We start from the raw sequence: 17,098 nt of genomic DNA on the forward strand, positions 1-17,098 counted from the left end.
TAGCCAGAAAAGCATGCTGGCTTGCATACCGCAGAATGCGACCGGATGCAGTAGGACATCCTGGTGTTTTTTGGCACACCGCCTCGCAAGGCGCCGTTCTAACCGCATTCCTTAGTGACATTTCATCTTGATCTTACTGTGCAAACAGCTGCTGACATCAAATTATTATATCAATAACAACATTCTCCTGTATTCAGCACTAATTTGCTGTATTTCCTGTTGTCATATAGGTAGACAGGAGAGTGTTTGTGTGTTTATATAATACATATCTCAATCATATTATATATTTAACTCTTTATTTGTACAGTATAGTACTTTCCATACAAACATTTGTAGTGATTCACACAATAAATATACAGCTGATGACATATTTAATTGATTAAAATGACGGCTACGAGGTGACGATGTCTGATGACACAGTGCTGTCCTCTCAGTCCCTGTCTTCAGCCACTTCTCACTTCCCCCCCAGGCCCACGCTATTCTCCATCCATCCACCAGATGCCCTCAGACTCTCCCACCAGACCTCCACCTGCTCACCTGTTCCCCATCCTCCAATTAGACCAGACCAGCTTCTTCTGTCTTTTCCTTCCAGCCACCTGAACCTGAACCTCTTCCTGCTCGTTTGTTACCTGTTGCTGAACCTGTTCACCTGTCGGTCACCTCCTGGACTTGTCTTCCTGTTCCTGACCTCCATCCTGAGTGAGTTCCTCTCCATCCTACCTTCTTACCAGGTGTCAGTTTGCAGCGATATAGCAATATCATTTACATGGGCACGCACATGCGTCCGCCTTCACATGTCAGGTCACCTCCAGGCATTTGTATATGTGCATGCATGATAACCCATGCAGCTATATTTTTCCTTTTAAGTAACGTTTTCAATGCAGGACTTTTATTTATAACAGAGTATTTTTTATTGTACTTTTACTTCAGTAAAGGGTGTGAATACTTCCTCTGAAGAAGAAGAGCACCATCGATCTACCAGCTGATGATCCCTCCTCCTCCCAACGCTCAGTAAAGAAACAATAATCATGTTTCATTTCTTCTTTATTTCACTCAAATGAAAAACAAAGCAGTTTAATATCCAACAGTTATCATCATCCACCATCGGAGCAGTCACTGACCTTTAACCTTTTGTTTAATGTGGCCCATTTGAGGATTTACAGTTTAGTTTAGCACCGTTTCTTTTAACCTGTTCCAACCAAATAATATCAGAAAACATTCAGAAATGCATTTAATTACCACAATTTGAATTAGATTTGTCATAAAACACTTAAACATGAAATGTGAACATCTGGCTTAAATTATTACGTTAAAGTTCATAAATCTGCTTTATGGGAGATTTTGCTTTTAATTTCACTGTTCAGAATACGTTCTATTTTATTCTAGTCAATAAATCTTATGAATAATTACAGACATCCCTTCACTGCCTGCGTCCTCAATCCCAATTATTATAATATTAGAGCTGATCATGGTTTTGACTCTACTGTACTTCTACTCACGGTGCCTTTATTTCAAAATAAGAGCACACTGGTCTTTCAGATAACTTCATCTTCAATTAAAAAACTGACATTAAAGAAGGATTTAACATCCCGTTAGTCTGGATTAGTTGAACCACACATGCCTGATGAGTAAATATGGTAATTTACAGTAATAAATCAGGCTTTAATGTGCTTTTAATTCAATGCTAGTCACTGAATTAAAACACTAAAACATCCTCAAGTCAATGAATCAACAGGAAAACAAACCCAGTAGCAGAGTTTCAACAGCTAATCAGACAACAGCAGCACGTTTTAACACCCAGTATTATTATACAGTACGTCACAGAATAAATCAGCATTTAAAACACGTTATTCAGAGTGTCTCTTTCATGTAACATGCGTTTATCATTCTAACACCGGTTCATTATAGAGGTTGAATCTGCAGGAAATACAGTCAAGTCTAAAAACACAGTAACATGAATGTTAAAACATAATGTGTGTTTATAAAAATAAAAACTGAAGAGCCTCTTTGATGATGAGATATGTAATAATAAAATATTAAACACAGCGACGATTATGTTGCGATATTAACAACAAAAGAGTCCAACAAAATTATATTGGAGAAAATAAAAAACAAATAAAAAAAAAAGGAAAAAAATAAGAAAAAAGGAAGAAATAGAAAAAAAGTAGAAAAAGGGAAAAAATAGAAAAAGGGGAAAAAAAGTAGAAAAAAGTAGAAAAAGGAAGAAATTAAAAAAAATGTGAAAAAGGAAAAAAAATTTAAAAGGGAAAAAAAAGAAGAAAAAGGGGGAAAATAGAAAAAAGGGAATAAAGTAAAAAAAAGGGAAACAAATAGAAAAAAGGAAAAAAGTAGAAAAAAATAGAAAAAAGGAAAAAAAATAGAAAAAGGGGAAAAAAGTAGAAAAGGGGAAAAAAAGAAAAAATAGAGAAAAAGAAAAAATAGAAAAAGTAAACAAATAGAAAAAAAGTGGAAAAAATAGAAAAAATGAAAAGAATAGAAAAAGTAAACAAATAGAAAAGGAAGAAAAAAGGGGGACAAGAAAAAAAGGAAAAGGAAAAAAAAAAGTAAAAAGCTCAAAAGATAAATCCCAAAAAGAAGAAGTCCAACTGGCCTCAAACAGAAACACAAACACATCTGTAATAAACACAAGTTCATACTCGCTGTTGTTTTTTCTCTGCGCGGATCAGACCAACCAGAAACTGGTTTCAAACTAGAAACCGTGACGATCAGTGGATGTGATGAACGAGCAGCTGAGGGCGTTACTTTAGATTACAGATAACCAGAACGACCCGGTCACACCAGGAAGAGACAACGTTTAATGTGTGCGTCTTTGTAGCGGCTAACGTGCTAACAAGCTGCCATGTTTGTGCTGGTCGGTCACATGATCTCTCGGAGCTTCTCTCAGTGACGTTCACTCCCTCCAGACATTTAGCTCTCAGGATTAACTTTAAGGAAGTCTTGTTGGGATTCTCTGCCATTTATTTTGCTTCTCCCTTCTTCTCCGGTTTTGCTGTCAGTTAAGGAGCTTAGTATCGTCTTTCTGTTTGATTCTGTGACCAACTGAGTTTTTATTCTCCAGTTAGTGTGAGATTTCAGCTTATTATTTTGCATATCTGCAATATGAGTCCGTCTGTTAATCATTTTCATATAAATAAATGTCATTTATTGTGATTATATTCTGTATTATTAATCTCAATCTGCAAGGTAAGTAAAGCTGTCGGATAAATGTAGTGGAGTAGAAGTATAAAGTAGAAATGAAAATATTCAAGTAACCTTCAAGTACATCAAAATTGTACTTAAGTACAGTACTTGACTAACTAATAAGCTCCATTAGCGTCCTCCGTTTTGGACTCTCCGTCTCTCTCTATTCCCTCGAAGGTCGTCATCGTTCAGACTACTGGCTGTTGATCAACGGCGTGAATTTGCATCTCAAAGTTCAAGTTGAAATTGATATGAAAGCTGCAGAAGTGCTGCGATAAATGCGGGTGTGACTGGGCGTTAAAGGTGCAGGAGAAGCTTAGCGTTTGAAAGCAGGTTTACCGTTGCTGCTGTATGTGAAATGTTTCTACCTCCCGTCGTAGACTCCGCTACCCAGCGAACACCTGCGGCGTGAGCGGCGGCGGCAGGTTGTCATTGTCCAAGTTGTTGGCATCGATAGCGGAGACGTTGCGAGGAGGAACCTCCAGCGGGTATTTCTCCACGATGCCGTGCACCTCCCGCTGCACGCTGTTGGGCCAGGAGAGGAGGTCGGCCTGCAGGCTGCGAGCCGCCTCCATCAGCGTGTCCTGCCGGTCGCTGAGGCCCGACAGCGCCTCCAGGTTGTGATTGAGCTGAGCCAGGACCGGGTTGGTCGGGGGAGGCGGCGGGTCGGCGTGGGTCCAGTCGCCGTCGGAGTTGTTGCATCGCGGCGAGGCTTGGCCCGACATGTAGCGCTCAAACTCCTCTGGGGAAAGGTTGAGAGACTGAGCGTCCAGCTTCTCGATGAACGCCGCCGCACAGCACTGAAACACAGAAACACAGGAGACACGGCGACTGAGACTCTGACAGCGAGTTTACAACCTACGTTCTTACATAACGCCAACAAAGAACGTATATCGCCAAGACGTGAAAGTCAATTGTTCGTTCTATTGCAACGTCAGCGCCCAGCAGCAGAGCTACTGAGTGTATTAAAATGCAACTTGTCGGCCAAGAAAAAGGCGACTTGAGGCGACACAACAGTCGGCCTTCATCGCTGCTAGTTCTCTGATGTCGGCTTGGTGTATCTTGCTGATTAAAGGATTAAAGTAGGAGAAGATAGAAGAAAGAAAACCAACGGACCAGGTTGGTGAAGTAGTATCCGTCCTCCCCAGTCATCAGCCTGCTGGGGTTACAGAAGCGGGTGATGTACTGGATGTTGGACTGCAGTCGCGGAGGGTTGGCTTTGAGCACGATGTAAATGAGCGCGGGGAGGAAGTCGTCGGCCGACGCCGGCTCGTTCTTGGTGATCCTGATGGCGCTGAAGATGTGTTTACTGCAGCGCGTGATGCACCCCAGTTTGTCCCGAGGAACCCGCTTCGAGTCCATCTCGATGACATCTGGAAAGGACAAAAGTCAGGGGTCAGACAGACGCACGTATCATCAGTCACTTCTTTTATTTTTAAACCGCAAATATTTTATTTTTAAACCGCAAATATTTAATTTTTATTAAATTTATTTAATTTTCTTTATATTTATTATTAATATTATTCCTAATAATTATTTTCGAGACTAATCGATTAAAACGTTAGGTCAAATAAATGTCAGAAAATCATAAAAATGTCCATCCCAGTTTCTCAAAGTCCAGTGTGATGTCTTTAAACAGTCCAAAACCCAAAGATATTCAGTTTAATAAATAAAATCTACATATTTGAGAGGCTGAAAACAGCATTTTCTGCCATTTTTGCCCGAAAATCTACTTAAAAATCTAAATAGTTGGTGATTATTTCCTGTTTCAGTCGACTAACCGTTGCAGCTCTAGTGCTCAGCGGGCGCCTAGTTACACAAATACAGAGGTGCACAAGACAGAGGTCTCACTCTGACCTGTTATCGCTTTGACCACATTCTCAGAGACTTCGGGGATTTCTTCGTCGAACGACACACAGAGCATCTCGATGGTCACCCAGTGTAACGCCCTGCAACACACACAGAACCAACCGATGCAGTAACACCTAAAGCTTTAGTATTTTTTGGGGATATGATACACATTCTTTTTTGCAGTAACTCCCTGGTGTAGTCAGCAGCTGCCACTGCGCATTCACACGTAAGAAAAACAAGGACAACGCTGCTAAAAATGGCTGTTGCGTAATCAAACAGACATCTGACTGGACCTAATCGAGCTCTGTGGCACGACTAACTTCTGTGTGCTTGTATTATTATTATTAATATTATTATTATTATATAAGCATCACTGCCCACCTTATCCTGTTCTGTGTGGCCAGGTCCTTCTTCTCGTCATCAGTGGTCTCTGGACAGAAGACGCTCTTATACAGACGAGTCATGATGTATTTTTCCACTTGGTCCATCACCTGCTCCACAGACTCCGAGGATCCTGGTGAACAAAGAGGTCAGATCAGATCCTGCTGGTGCTGCCATCCAGTGGCGGATTCACACTCTGATATTATTTATAATATGTTGAATGTTTACTGAGATAATCTGAGAAACAGACCTTTAAAGTGACCCAACAAACGGTCGGCCAAGTTCTGGTAGAAGTCCTGAACGCACTCCGACAGCTCGTCAGCACTCAGGTCCTGATGAGAGGGAGAGAGTTAGAAGCTCTTTTATTGTTATAAAGACTATTATTATTATATATTATTATTATTATTATTATTATTATTATATATTATTATTATTATTATATATTATTATCATTATTATTATTATTAGGGCCCGAGCACCGACAACGTCGGGCCAGCGAAGGCCCTAATGAAACTGTAAGAATTATTATTTTTCTGTCAAATGAATCTCCTTTTTGAGGACCTTAACATGCTCAAAAAGTTGTTAAACTTGGTACACTTATCAGACGCGGAGAAAAATGTTATATTTTAAGGGTCTCGGGCTCGGGAGTTGCAAAATGGCTCGCTAGCGCCCCCTAGAAAGTTGGAAAAAAAGAGTCTTGTGGGAGGCGTCGTTGCACTAATCAGAGTTCCAGTTTCAATGTGCCTGGCCGCGTCGATCGGCGTCTCGCCAGTACCCCCCGACACGCAGGAAGGTGCGAGGGCCCGTTCATCGCTGCTCGCAGCTTTAATTATTATTATTATTATTATTATATTATTCTGCCACTGGATGTGAAATCAGACCTTCTTGCTGGACATGGTCACGATGAAGGCTCGGCACTGCTTGTGGATCTCCCGGCCGGGTTTCTGGAGGCTTTTCAAGAAGTCCACAAAGTCCTTGGACACCTGGTCCGTATCGAAGCTGGCGTGGCGGCTGATGGACGGACTGGGCGTCTTTCCCTCCTGGGTTTCTGACGAGGAAGAAGAACCACATTTAGAAAAAGTAAAATGTGTGACAACAAGCTGTTGTTTCTAGAAAAAAGATCCAGTACGAAACGCCAGCAAAACCACAAACTAACATTTTAGTTTGTGTACGGATGAAACAAACAAGATAGAACATGTTTAATAGTGAGATTTAGAGGACAAGTTCACACTACACCACTCGTTGTCTCGTAATCGGGAGTCTTTGGCCCAATTCCAATCCGGCCCCTACACACTCCCACTCCGTGGTGGAGTGAGCTCTGTTTGTAGTCACACTCACAGCTCAATGAAGCTCCTTCTCTAAGAAGGACAGTATAAATACAGCAGTCACTTATATATAACACTGCAAATAATACTGCTGAGTTCACTCATATGCAATCAAATACAGTTCAGTCGGCCTTTTACAAATGTACAATGTGCAAATTATGCAAACATGAGACAAAATGTGCAAATTTAGTGCCGGGATTAACTATGTATTTAATAATTTAACGGCGCTTGGGACATTTGTGGTGGCTCGTGGCGTCTAAAGCGTCTTCCTGAGGGACGTAGTTTAAATTGTGGGTACAATGGACAAGACGGGTCACTTGTTATGTCAACAGCTTTCTTTTTTGGTATTCAGTACTCGCCTGCTGCTTAGTTTCATCTGTTAACCACTCTTGACAGTTTCCCTTTCCATTTGTCATCGTCCGTACCAAGTGTTAAAAGCTTTCCAACAGATTCTTGTTCACCATTTCAAGAATATTCTGGCTCACCCTGAAGTCATTAGCCTCCTGAGTAGGTGTAACCTCTGCATACTTTCTCCATTTATCTGTATTTCTGTCCTTGTGCTGCTGCAACAACTGACTTTCCCCGCTGGGTATCACTCACTCATCACTCACTCATCTTCAACCTCTTCTCCGGGGTCGGGTCACGGGGGCAACAGCTCCAGCAGGGGACCCCAAACTTCCCTTTCCCGGGCCACATTAACCAGCTCTGACTGGGGGACCCGAGGCGTTCCCAGGCCAGTGTGGAGATATAATCTCTCCACCTAGTCCTGGGTCTTCCCCGTGGCCTCCTCCCAGCTGGTCGTGCCTGGAACACCTCCCTAGGGAGGCGCCGAAGCACCTCAGCTGGCTCCTTTCAACGCGATGGAGCAGCAGCTCTACTCCGAGTCCCTCACGGATGACTGAGTTTCTCATCCTATCTCTAAGGGAGACGCCAGCCACCCTCCTGAGGAAACCCATTTCGGCCGCTTGTACCCGTGATCTAGTTCTTTGGGTCATGACCGCGGGGTATCAATAAAGGTTTATCTCATCTTAAATCGGTATCAGAGTGAAGAGATGGCAGCAACCCGGTCAGAAAGTGCGACAGACTGGTACGTGGGTGTGCCGAGTTGCTCTAAATATAAATGTACCTTTCTTGGGAGCGGTGCGTGACGACGGGCTGAAGAACTTCTTCACGGTGGTCACTTTCCTCGTCTTCTCGTTCGTCTTCTTCTCTTCAAACTTGGAGAAAGGTCCCAGAGAGGCGTGAGCCGGGTGTGGTTGTGGTGCTGTGGATTGGGCGTGAGACTGCGTCTGCGATCCGTGACTGCTGGCGTACGCTGCCTCCTCCTCCCGCTGCAACCTGGAGATGAGGACATTTTAACAAAGCAAACACCAGCAATCAGCGGCAGATTACGGAGGAAAACTGTGAGATACTGCAACTGGAAGTGTTTCAGTTCAGTGAAGGTTGTTGTTGATGCAGCAGAACTTACTTTTCAGCCAAGGCCCAGTCGTCCTGGATCTGTTTCTGCCGAACCCGCTGGTACTCCTCCCTCCAGCACTTGGAGCACAGGCCCTGCCACGCCGTGTTGCCGTAGAAACCGCATCCCTTTTTGCACAGCAGGTCCGATTGGTCCACGTGTATTCCGCCCCGCCGCTCCGGCCGCTGACTCATGATGCTGAACTAACCTGATGGATGGAAAAAATCATCATCTGGTTTATCATCAGCGTATCTGTACGCTCTGCCGTACTCATCTCTACAGACTGTATGTTCATATTATTACACTTTATATGCACAAATCTCACACTTTAAACTAAAAAAGCCTTCCTGTATCACGTCAATAGGATACTAGACACACAACTCCAAGTGAACACGTCTGCTAGAAATTAAACTTGCAAGCATGTTAGTAATAACAACTTTATTAGCTGGTATTTAAAGGTTTGCTAACAATGTAAAAGATGATGATATGTTCATGTTGTGGCCAGAAAAATTAGTTATCGCAGCTTTAAGGTAGTAAAACCGGTGGTGGAAGAAGTACTTTGATCTTTTACTGAAGTAAAAGTAGCAATACTGCAGTATAAAAATACTCTGTTACAAGCAAAAGTCCTGCATTCAAAATCATACTCAAATAACAGTATTGGCATGAAAATATACTTAAAGTACCAAAAGTAAAAGTTACTCATAATGCAGAATTACCCATTTCAGAATAATATATATTATATTACTGGATTATAATTATTGATTTATTAATGTGTTCATCACTTTAGTGTTGCAGCTGGTAAAGATGGAACTCATTGTATATACTGCTGGGTAGTTTAATCTATAATAATACATCATCATTTATTAGTTTATTTATATTTTGCATTAGTAATCTGAATCTGCAAAGTAACTTGTAACATATATATATATATATATATAAATAATATATGTATATATATATTATATTATATTTAATATATAATATAATTAAATTAAATATAATATAATATATAAATAATATATATAATATAATATATATATTATATGTATAATATATAATATATATATTATATATTATACATATAATATAATATAATATATATATATAATATATATATTATTGTCAAATAAATGTAGTGCAGTAAAAAGTACAATATTGTCTTCCTAAATGTAGTGGAGTAGAAGTAAAGTAGTATAAAATGTAAATACTCAAGTAAAGTACAAATACCTCAAAATTGGACTTAAGCAGAGTACTTAGTAAATGTACTTAGTTACATTTCTCCAGTGGTAGAGGAAGTATGCTGATCTTTTACTTTATTTAACACTTATAGTAAACATATGTAATGTTATGCTATACTCTTATATGTATTTATTAGTGATAAAAACAGAGTAATACAATATTATAACATTATGAAAGGAGCCATTCTGCAGAGTGAGTACTTCTGATACCATTATTACTTGTACTGTAGTAAAGTATCCGAGTACTGCAGTGTAATATCAGCAGCAGGAGCTGCAGACCAGCTGCAGATCTTTGTGTTGTTACTCCATTATATTCTCAGTTAGCTTGAACATGCTGCAGTATTTAACTCTATCTAGCACACAGAACAGAGACATTAGCTCAGATAATATGTCATATAACTCATCACTAATGTGTAATACATCATGTAATGTACCTGCAGAGCTGCTGTACTCACCTGTAATGACGTTTAGACGGATCAGGAGCAGAAACACTGAAGAACACTCCTCTGAGCTGCTGCTGCTGCAGAGAGAGAGGACTTCTGCAGGGTGAGGACGATGACGTCACTTTACTTCCTCATTAGAGGACTAGTTTTGAAGGATAGTCCATGTCGTCACGTTGAACCGCGCATGCGCAGAGTAAACTGGACATTTTTAACTGTTATGGGTTCATTAAATCCTGATAGATGATCTTTAATCAATAGTTTATTAACGTTATTAATGCACTTAATGCATTTGACTGAGGTGGAATGTATTTACTCAAATAAACTCATCATATTCAGACTTATTTTCTCGTTAAGTTGAAACTTTATTCTCGTAAAGTTCTGACTTTATTCTCCTAATATTACAACTTTTTTCTTGTAAACTTCTGATTTATTCTCGTAATATTACAATTGTTTTCTCGTAAACTTCTGATTTATTTTCGTAATACTACGACTTTTTTCTCTTAAAGTTATGACTTTATTCTCGTAATATTACAACTTTTTTTCTCGTAAAGTTATGACTTTTTATTAAAATCTTCATCTCCAAAATGGAGTAGAAGTATAAAGTAGCATAAGATGGTAATAATACTAAAATAAAGTACAAGAACGTTAATTTGTATAAAAGCAGAAGTGTAAAGACGACATGTTGTGGTAAAGTGTGACTATCTCTGACTTCCTGCAGTTTCACTTCACAGTTAAATAAACTGTATAACAGTCGGTCTGTAAACATCTAGAGTCTTCAAAGTTATTTCTAAACATCCGTGAACAAACTCAATGATCTCTTTGACTCTTCTAATCTCTCCCTCACAGCGAGCTGACTGCTGCTTATTGACATTAAGGTTAATGTTCACCGGTTGCGTCTGAACCTGATTACAAACTGCTGCAGTATCACTTCTATTTATCGGCTACACTGAATCTGAACCTTACAAGCTGATGTTTGTTTCACTGGTTTCAGTTGTTTGCTGTTTTCCTCTAAGCTGAACTCTGTCACACTCTGACATACTTGACATTCTTTATATATATTGATTCTTCATGGGACTGTTTAATGCTGCTGAGCTTAAACTCTTTAAATAAATACAGCCCTTTCAGCCTCTGGCAGGCCGAGAAGGGCAAAGAAAACGTGACAGACAGGAAACGGTATAGAGGAAGTATTCAGATCCTTATGTATATTAAAGTACTAACCCAGGGGTCAGCATCCTGCGTCTCTTTAGCTCCTCTCCAGTGGCTCCCTGTGGATTTATAAACATGGAAATGAATAACTGTTTTTAATTTACATTTTCATTTTTATTGATCATTGTTGTAGGTCTATGGTACGACGGTACGACGGAGTATTAGGGCCACATTGAGGAAAATAATAAATCTGAGAGTTTGAGAATGAAGTCATAATGTTATAAAGTAGTAATTTTACGTGTTATTTTCTTTTTTCTCGTAAAGTTATGACTTTATTCTCGTAATATTATGACTTTATTCTCATAATATTAAGATTTTTTTCTCATAAAGTTCTGACTTTATTCTCGTAATATTACAACTTTTTTCCCCGCAAAGTTATGACTTTATTCTCGTAATATTGTGACTTTTTTACTCGTAAAGTTATGACTTTATTCTCGTAATATTACGACTTTTTTACTCGTAAAGTTATGACTTTATTCTCGCAATATTAAGACTTTTTTTCTTGTAAACTTCTGATTTATTCTCGTAATATTACAACTTTTTTTTGTCATAAAGTCATGACTTTATTCTCGTAATATTACGACTTTTTTTCTCGTAAAGTTATTTATTTTTTTGCCTAAAATGTCTTTTTTGATAGTAAAGGTCGCTGACCCCTGGTATAAACCTTGTTCAATCTGACTGCAGTTTTTTGTGTTTATGTTGATGAGAGCTTAGTTGGACAGTTCCTGCTGAATGATAACGTCTCTCTGACCGGGCTAAATAAACACACAGAGGGTCAGAAACACAGATAACAAGCTGGTTAGACACACCGATACAACCATGATCCTGACGGGTCGCTCTATCCTGTGTCTGCCGTCTCCAGCCACCGTCCAGGAGCTCTTCTCCGTGGCTCGGGACGCCAGCGTCATCCCTGACATCTCCCTGGATCCCGTCCTCACCACCTTCCTGTCGCTGGACTCCTCGGCCGCTCTGCAGCATCAGTACGTCTTCTTACAGCGGAGCATGAGGGGTGAGCGGCGGGCGGCGTTCGGCCTCAACCTGACTGCAGAGCTGGGAAACAGCAGCAGGGTCACCTGTGGAGGAGTCGGGGTCGTCGCTCTGGCTCTGTCACTGCTGTTTGACCAGGTTGCACAACAAGTAGGTTTGTTTTGTCTACTGTTTGCAGCAAAATCTGGGTTGATACCATTTGTTACACAGATTTGGTGCTAAATTTAACCATTTTTTACCACTGGAGAATTGATCAAAATGATCAATAATCCCTCCAAAATACCACATTAAGACACCAAGACCTTGAGGAACACCATAAAAGAAGACATGCTGTGATTTGGGATCAAAAACTTTTGACATTTTGAGATTTCGGTGATTGGATGGCGAGCACTAAACTGCTCAGAAACCCCCTTATTGTCAATCTAGCTAGGAAAGCCATCCATCCTCTGAATGCTCTAGGTCTCTAGTCTGATCCATCCATCCTCTGAATGCTCTAGGTCTCTAGTCTGATCCATCCATCCTCTGAATGCTCTAGGTCTCTAGTTTGATCCATCCATCCTCTGAATGCTCTAGGTCTCTAGTTTGATCCATCCATCCTCTGAATGCTCTAGGTCTCTAGTTTGATCCATCCATCCTCTGAATGCTCTAGGTCTCTAGTCTGATCCATCCATCCTCTGAATGCTCTAGGTCTCTAGTTTGATCCATCCATCCTCTGAATGCTCTAGGTCTCTAGTTTGATCCATCCATCCTCTGAATGCTCTAGGTCTCTAGTTTGTGGCTGTAAAGTTTCATGAGGCTGTGATTATCCTAGAGGTCACCACAGGTCATTTTATATAGTGAGGTCAATGAAATGTCTCAGAGCTGAAATTATCTCACTCAGGTCCGAGCTCAGGGATCCACAGAGGGAGACCCATCAGCTCAGAGATCCGATAAGGAGATCTTTGGCATCGGCAGGTCTTCCAGGATCGGCTGGATCATCCACAACTACCTCCGCCTGGTCCCCGGCGTCGCCAACGACCGGGAGAAGATGGCCGAGGCCACGGAGCGCTACGACAACTGGCTGAAGCTCGAGCTGATCGACCACTACGAGAGGATGACCACGAAGAAGAGGATGAGTTCGGTGTCCATGCAGCAGTGGCTGGTGGGAGCTGCGGTTCATCTGCACATGAGGATTCACCAGGTCAGCACAGACACAAAAAGACACAAAGTACAAAAGTAATGTGCAATAATAACTTATCCAACATTGCAACGCTTAAACATTAACAACTTTTTTGATATTTTAAGGAAAAGGATATTTAAATGTATGGACCTGAAAATGAGCACGATATGGGACCTTTAAAGCTAAATGAAATTTTATTATTTGATTTTATAATATGGTTTCCCTTAAAGGTCCCACATCGTGCTCATTTTCAGGTTCATACTTGTATTTTGTGTTTCTATTAGAACATGTTTACATGCTGTAATGTTTAAAAAACCTTTATGTTCCTCATACTGTCTGCCTGAATATACCTGTATTCACCTTCTGTCTGAAACGCTCCGTTTTCGCGCATTTTGACGGAATTGCAACGGAATTGCGTTGCTAGGCAACAGTTTGGGTCCATGTGTACTTCCTGTCGGCTGATGACATTCACATACGCCTAACAGCAACAGGAAATAAACTGGGACACATTTATAATGTTTACATTTAAAACTGTGTAACATGGTGTATAGATTGGAGATTTGTGACATCACAAATGGACAGAAAACGGCTTGTATCAAACGCACAGTTTCTGAATACGGGTTGTGTATTGAGTGTTTCGAAACTTTCACAGTATTTATATAGGACTTAAGCCTGCTTTATAATAAAAAAAATTTAAAATAACACTTTTTCTAATATGGGACCTTTAATCGGCATAAAATGATATTTTTGAAGAAAATGCTGGATGTCGAAATAAGAATCTGTTATTGCAGGTGTAAGGTTTGCACAAGGCAAGTATTAATTACAGGCCTGTAATGGAAGCAAAACCTGGTCTAGTACACACAATACCACTACACTGCATTGTTGGCATCTGATGTGAAAGCACTTTTTGACTCTCATTCCAACAGGTTCGTCTGCACTCTGTTCCTCCAGGATCAGCCGAGTCGCTGCGTCTTTCCTATAAGTCTGCGTTGAGTCGCCTGGTTCAGGGCTACACGGTCTATCTGCACAGAAACATCCAGGAGACTCCAGCACCCCGGAAACCCAGAACTAGGACGGCAGCTGGACCAGACAGAACCAACATGACCTGCTCAAGTAATCACACGTTTAATGATAGCCTTGTTGGTATCTCAACTGATAATGAGACTACCACACCAAAACCAACTGCTGACATTAGCAGAAGTTGTGAAACAGACTTTGGACTCAATGTGTCAAACAGAAGTGTTGAAACCTCTGAAGTGAACTTAAAGACACTCAACGGCACGACTGGAAACGAGGACGTTCAGGGTCTGTTAGTCATCGAGCTGCTGAGGAACGTGAGTCACAATGTGCAGCACCACCCCTGTGAGTCTCCGGCTATTCAACAAGCGTTGGTGACTCGTATTATTAACGCTCAGGACCTGGAGCGCAACAGGAACTTCTTCCAGTACCCGGAGAAGGTCTTCCAGAGCCTCCTCAGGCAGAGGAACGACTTCAAGATGAGGAGACACAAATAAACAGAGAACGAACTGCTGCTTTAATTTCTGAAAAATATGTTAAACCATTTCTACTTAAAGGTGCAGTGTTTAGGATCTGGTGGCATCTAGTGGTGAGGTTGCAGATTGCAACTTCTCCTGTGTGCCAAGCGTGTAGACCAGGGGTCAGCAACCTTTACTATCAAAAGAGACATTTTAGGCAAAAACAAACAAACAAAAATCTGTCTGGAGCCACAAAACATGTGATCATTGTGATGAAGGTAACACAGTTTATAGTCCAAGTATATAGTATATAAGTCTAATGCAGTGAGGGCCAAAGAGACAATGTACTACGGAGTATTAGGGCCACATTGAGGGAAAAACATCTGAGATTTACACAATAAAGTCAGAATATTACGAGAAAAAGTCGTAATATTACGAGAAAAACGTCATAACTTTACGGGAAAAAAAGTTGTAATATTACAAGAATAAAGTCACAATATTATGAAAATAAAGTCAAAACTTTACGAAAAAAAGGCGTAATATTACGAAAAAACGTCATCACTTAACGAGAAAAAAGTCGTAATATTACGAGAAAAAAGTCATAACTTTGCGAGAAAAAAAGAAAAATAGCACGTAAAATTACTACTTTATAATATTATGACATTATTTTTGAAATCTCAGATTTATTTATTTTTTTCAATGTGGCCCTAATACTCCGTCGTACCATCATGCATTTTAAATATGCAAATGAGGCATTATCTAACGCTAACTTTTGGTGAATTTAGGAGAAATCTACAGACACAAATAGACAAAGTAGTGAAATAAACACCTGTCTAGATGTGTGTGTCTGTGTGATGTATTTCTGGACTCTTTATGTGATGTTATAACATAAGGAAATGACTATAAACATATTGGGGCGAATAAAAACTGAAGTATACGTGTAATGTAAAATTCTGTGTTATAGAAAGAAACCATGCAGAATAACATCTTACAAAGTCTAATACCATTTTATTTAAATACTTGATTATGTTTACCATGTGAACACCTGAATAAAGAATAGTTTGAAGGCGTTGGGTTTAATTATCTGGTTGCCAACATTACCTTCTAGTGGTAGAAAGGTGTAACAGTCATATGTTAATGCAGTAGATTTATTATCAGTTATGAATCCCAATAAAATCTTTACATCAGAAGTACTCAGGTAGAAATACTACGGTGTAAAAATACTTCATTACAACTAAAAGGCCTGCATTTAAGATGTTACATGAGTAAAAGTACAGAGATATCTTTAGCAAAAGTACTCGTTATGACGAATATATTATATTACAGAGTAAGCAACATTTTAATGTTTTAACTTGTGAAGGTTTTATCCACTTTAAATTCTAATGTTTAAAAATAAAACAAAAATAGACTGTATTTAATTTCTCATATGTTTTGTATAAATTCTGAACTGACACGGCAATCGGTAACTTCATTGGTTGAGTAGAAGTAGCATAAAATCAGTGGTGGAAGAAGTACTCCGATCCTTTACTTAAGTAAAAGTAGAAATACCACTAAAAATACTCCGTTCCAATTAAAAGTCCTGAATTCAAAATGTTACTTCAGTAAAAGTACATAGCAATAGCAGTATTATCAGCAAAATGTACTAAATGTTTGAAAAGTAAAAATACTCACTATGCAAAATTGCTCCTTTCACAGTTTAATATTATTATAGAATATTATTATTATAATAATTATTATTATAATTATTATTCAGTTTTTATCACTAACACATACACATTCGAACATTTTAATGTTGTACTTGTACTCAATGTGGAGCCAATTTGAGATACTTGGTATACTACTGGGGTATATTAGTATTATAATACTGCATCATAGCAAAGCAAATATTTTATATAAAAAGTAGCTGAAATATAAGCATCAAATAAATGTAGTTGAGTAGTAGCAGGGAATGTAAATACTCTATTAAAGTACATGGGTAGTGCAACTACCATTGTTTACATTTTATTTATTATATCTACCTATTTTACAAGTGCAATTACCTCTGTTTACATTACATCTATTTTTATATTTTATACCTCTAGTGTAACACTTCTGTTTATATTTATTTATTACATCTACTTTACCGGTTGTATTTGCTTTATATAACTGTGTGTGTTTTTTATGTTTTATCTGCCTCATATAGTCTTGGCAAGTATTTGTTTTAAAGCACTGACCAGAAGTGGACACTGTGAATCTCCTTCTATTTAATACAATGACAATAAAGCTTTCTATTCTATCTATCTATCTATGTAATTCTAAATGATGCAGTACCTGACTGGCCACTGGGGGCGACATTCCCTCCTCAGTGCTCGAAGCCAACCGGAAGCTTGTTAAGTA

The 17,098-nt window shown here is 39.4% G+C and overlaps 2 protein-coding genes across 3 annotated transcripts; one reads left to right on the forward strand and one right to left on the reverse strand.

The window, feature by feature from the left end:
- Window positions 1-2,994: 2,994 nt before the first annotated feature.
- On the reverse strand, window positions 2,995-10,026 carry rabgef1 (RAB guanine nucleotide exchange factor (GEF) 1). Its single transcript, XM_037749803.1, has 9 exons — window positions 9,908-10,026; window positions 8,227-8,422; window positions 7,885-8,096; window positions 6,315-6,481; window positions 5,684-5,765; window positions 5,434-5,566; window positions 5,059-5,150; window positions 4,318-4,574; window positions 2,995-4,001 (listed from the first exon to the last, which is right to left on the reverse strand). The coding sequence occupies exons 2-9, from the start codon at window positions 8,406-8,408 to the stop codon at window positions 3,588-3,590; spliced, it is 1,539 nt and encodes a 512-aa protein (XP_037605731.1). The 5' UTR covers window positions 8,409-8,422; window positions 9,908-10,026; the 3' UTR covers window positions 2,995-3,587.
- LOC119476365 lies at window positions 9,892-14,774 on the forward strand. 2 transcript variants are annotated; one of them, XM_037749805.1, is made up of 4 exons: window positions 9,892-9,998; window positions 11,964-12,238; window positions 12,969-13,268; window positions 14,174-14,774. In XM_037749805.1, exons 2-4 carry the CDS (start codon window positions 12,104-12,106, stop codon window positions 14,759-14,761), a joined length of 1,023 nt encoding a protein of 340 aa, XP_037605733.1. In that variant the 5' UTR covers window positions 9,892-9,998; window positions 11,964-12,103; the 3' UTR covers window positions 14,762-14,774. The 2 variants fall into 2 exon arrangements, with proteins under 2 accessions (XP_037605733.1, XP_037605732.1); XM_037749804.1 differs by lacking the exon at window positions 9,892-9,998 and having other exon boundaries at window positions 11,772-12,238.
- The last annotated feature ends 2,324 nt before the right edge of the window (window positions 14,775-17,098 follow it).

Source organism: Sebastes umbrosus, chromosome 17 (genome assembly GCF_015220745.1).
Source record: "Sebastes umbrosus isolate fSebUmb1 chromosome 17, fSebUmb1.pri, whole genome shotgun sequence".
Lineage (NCBI taxonomy): Eukaryota > Metazoa > Chordata > Actinopteri > Perciformes > Sebastidae > Sebastes > Sebastes umbrosus.

Excerpts from the sequence above, each read along its gene's own strand:
- rabgef1 (XM_037749803.1), bottom strand. The coding sequence starts at position 8,408 with ATGAGTCAGCGGCCGGAGCGGCGGGGCGGAATACACGTGGACCAATCG. Across the intron at positions 6,482-7,884 it reads ACGCACCGCTCCCAAGAAAG|AAACCCAGGAGGGAAAGACG; the intron begins GTACATTTATAT and ends CTTCCTCGTCAG. Across the intron at positions 5,151-5,433 it reads GCCACACAGAACAGGATAAG|GGCGTTACACTGGGTGACCA; the intron begins GTGGGCAGTGAT and ends TGTGTGTTGCAG.
- LOC119476365 (XM_037749804.1), top strand. The coding sequence starts at position 11,921 with ATGATCCTGACGGGTCGCTCTATCCTGTGTCTGCCGTCTCCAGCCACC. Across the intron at positions 12,239-12,968 it reads TTGACCAGGTTGCACAACAA|GTCCGAGCTCAGGGATCCAC; the intron begins GTAGGTTTGTTT and ends TATCTCACTCAG. Across the intron at positions 13,269-14,173 it reads TGCACATGAGGATTCACCAG|GTTCGTCTGCACTCTGTTCC; the intron begins GTCAGCACAGAC and ends TCATTCCAACAG.